The sequence below is a fragment of the Psammomys obesus genome, unplaced genomic scaffold, assembly GCF_907164565.1.
Source record: "Psammomys obesus unplaced genomic scaffold, mPsaObe1.curated_primary_1811, whole genome shotgun sequence".
Lineage (NCBI taxonomy): Eukaryota > Metazoa > Chordata > Mammalia > Rodentia > Muridae > Psammomys > Psammomys obesus.
Window position 1 is genome coordinate 3,845,673 of NW_026592636.1, and position 2,756 is coordinate 3,848,428.

Genomic DNA, 2,756 nt, shown 5'->3' on the forward strand with positions numbered 1-2,756 from the left:
GACCGACCGACCGACCGACCGACCGACCGACCGACCGACCGACCGACCAACCAACCAACTAAAGTATATGTGAAGCAATCATGTCTAGACTGGAGAGACAGCTCAGTAATTAAGAGCACCTGCAAAGCATCCAGGTTCAATTCCCAGTACTCACAGGATGGTTCAGAATTATCTAAAATTCCAGCAGGATCTGACACAGTCTTGTAAACACCAGAGGTACCAAGCACATGTAGTACAAATACCTAATACACTCACACATAAAACAAATCTAATAAAAATTAAAAAAAGAAACTACCATTCATCTAATTAAACAAATGCTTAATTGATACCAATTAATTGCTTAAGTGAAATCTCTTGATATTGGGAAAAATGTTAAAGCACAGAAGTAAAAAACAAAGTTATTAGAGTCCGATCAGCCTATTCCAAGGTGTGGTTTTGCCATTTATTAACTGCACAATCATAAAATGTTTAAAAAATCTTGAAAGTTAAATTTCTCATCTGTGAGCCGGGAGGTAGTGGGGTGCACACGCCTTTCATCCCAGCACTTGAGAGGCAGAGCCAGGTATATCTCTGTGAGTTCAAGGCCAGCCTGGTCTACAGAGCTGGCTCCAGAAAAGCCAAGGCTATAAAAAACAAAAACAAAAAAATGTCTTAAAAACCAAAATAGATAGACAGACAGACAAATAGATATAATAAAATTCTCATTTGTGCTGGGTAGTGGTGGCACATTCCTATAATCCCAGTACCCAAGGGGCAGGGGAATGAATCTCCCGTAAGATATATGAGGAGTCAAGTATTGCTAGTCAAGTATTGTTTATAAGCCCTTCTCCCTGAAGATCTCTTTACAGTTCATGGTTATGGGGGAAGGAGAGAAATTTTCTTCACTGTGTAGCCATTTGTTGCCTATGTATCTGTAAATAATCCTTCACACAGGCTTCTATAGTAACTCTAATTATATTTATTAGTTGATAAAGCTCTAAAGGGGCTGGAGAGATAGCTTAACAGTTAAGAGTACTGGCTGGCTGTTCTTTCACACGACCCGGGCTCAATACGCGCGCGCGCGCACAGACACACACCACAGCTCAACAATCTATAACTCCAGTTCTAGGGACTATGACACCTTCATATAGACAAAACATACAGGCAAAATAGCAAGGCACATAATAAAAAAATTAATTATTCTCTGAGAGAGAGGGGGAGGGGGGAAGGAAGGAAGGAAGGCTGGCCAGGTATACTGGCACAGGACCATAATCCCAGCACCCAGGGAGGCAGAGGCAAGTGGATCATTGTGAGTTTGAGGCCAGTCTGGTCTACAAAGTCTAAGATAGCCAAGGACTACAAAGAGAAACACTGTCTCGAAAAACAAATAAACAAACAACAACAAAAATAAAGGAAAGAAAAAAAAAAACCCCTTAAAAAAAAAAAAAGAAAGAGAACAAAGTGTAATTAATAAAAATAAAAAAAATTTAAAAAAAGTTAGAATAAGACTACAACAATTGTTGGAACAGGCCCAGCCAAAATTATAGTGTTTCTTACTAATGCTGAGAATATGTAATTATAGGTAATTAATAGGGACTGTCAAAGAGCTTGTTGTAACAAATGAAAGAAATTAATAACAAATATCCTAAAAGCAAATGTCTACAGTTTATAAAATAAACTAACTGGATTCTCCCACTCTCCCACAATAAATAGGTAGGCAAACAAACAAACAAACAAATAAATAGATAAAATTAAAAAAAAAAAAAAGAAAAGAAAGAAAGAAAGTAGACCGTAGACCAGGACTAACTAGGAAGAGGAAAGGAGATCTGTAGTCAGGTGAGACATGAGGGTAATGGAAAATAAATGTGTGAAAATATAATGAAACCAGTCTACATATTAACAAAAACAGACAATGTATCCCTTATCTTAAAGAGATCAATATAGCAACCCAGTCAAAGATCAGATCCACAGTATTTCCTTCAGTCTGGTAATTCATATCTAATTGTATATTTAGTGTTCAACCACAGTAAATGAATTTGGAATTTTCAAACAAAAACAAAAGCCAAAAAGCTATAAACTGTAACTATGAAGTGGCAGTAAATTTTTCATCTGAAGTGAGTCTTAAAAAAGTTCATGGAATCAAAACACTTACCCATGCTAAGGGATTCTTTCTGAAATTCCTTAGTTAGGTGGGATCGGTTGGTTATGCAGTATACATAGCGCTCTAACACATACCAACACATTTCGTAGTAAAATGGGTAACGGAATTTATTTGGAACCTAAACAGAAAAAGAATAATGAGAAAAAAAGGCAATGACAAGGAAAAAAGAACACAAAAGATAATCTCAATCACTGCAATAATTAACCCAGGAAAGTCTTGTCAGTCAATCTAAAAAACTCAAGGTGGTATCTGAAGCAAAAACTTATGTCAATTTGTCAGTTTTTAGAATGTTGTTGATCTTAGAGATAGGCATAGTAGTCTGTATCTTCCCAACACATGAAAGGCTGAGACAAGAAACAAGTTCAAGGCCAGCCTGGGCTACATGGGAGAGGGGGGAAGAGAGTAAGTAAACTTAAAAAAAAAAAAAAAAAAAAAGTATCAAGGATGTAAATCAGCTGGCAGATTATTTGCCTAGCATACATAAAGGCCTGGTTGGATCTATAGCAGAACAGTATATACATACATACATACATGCAGGCCAGAAGACTGCATACATGATAAATAGATAGATAGATAGATAGATAGATAGATAGATAGATAGATAGATAGATAGATA

General features: G+C 36.5%; 1 protein-coding gene across 4 annotated transcripts in view; it reads right to left on the reverse strand.

Annotated features, from left to right (window-relative positions):
• The window catches only part of Kdm2a (lysine demethylase 2A), an 85,413-nt gene that overhangs the window by 28,403 nt on the left and 54,254 nt on the right, over positions 1-2,756 (reverse strand). For all 4 annotated transcript variants that reach the window (XM_055614542.1, XM_055614543.1, XM_055614540.1 and 1 more), the window contains one exon: positions 2,132-2,258. In XM_055614542.1, the coding sequence (XP_055470517.1) occupies positions 2,132-2,258 (127 nt within the window). The remainder of the gene's footprint in view (positions 1-2,131; positions 2,259-2,756) is intronic.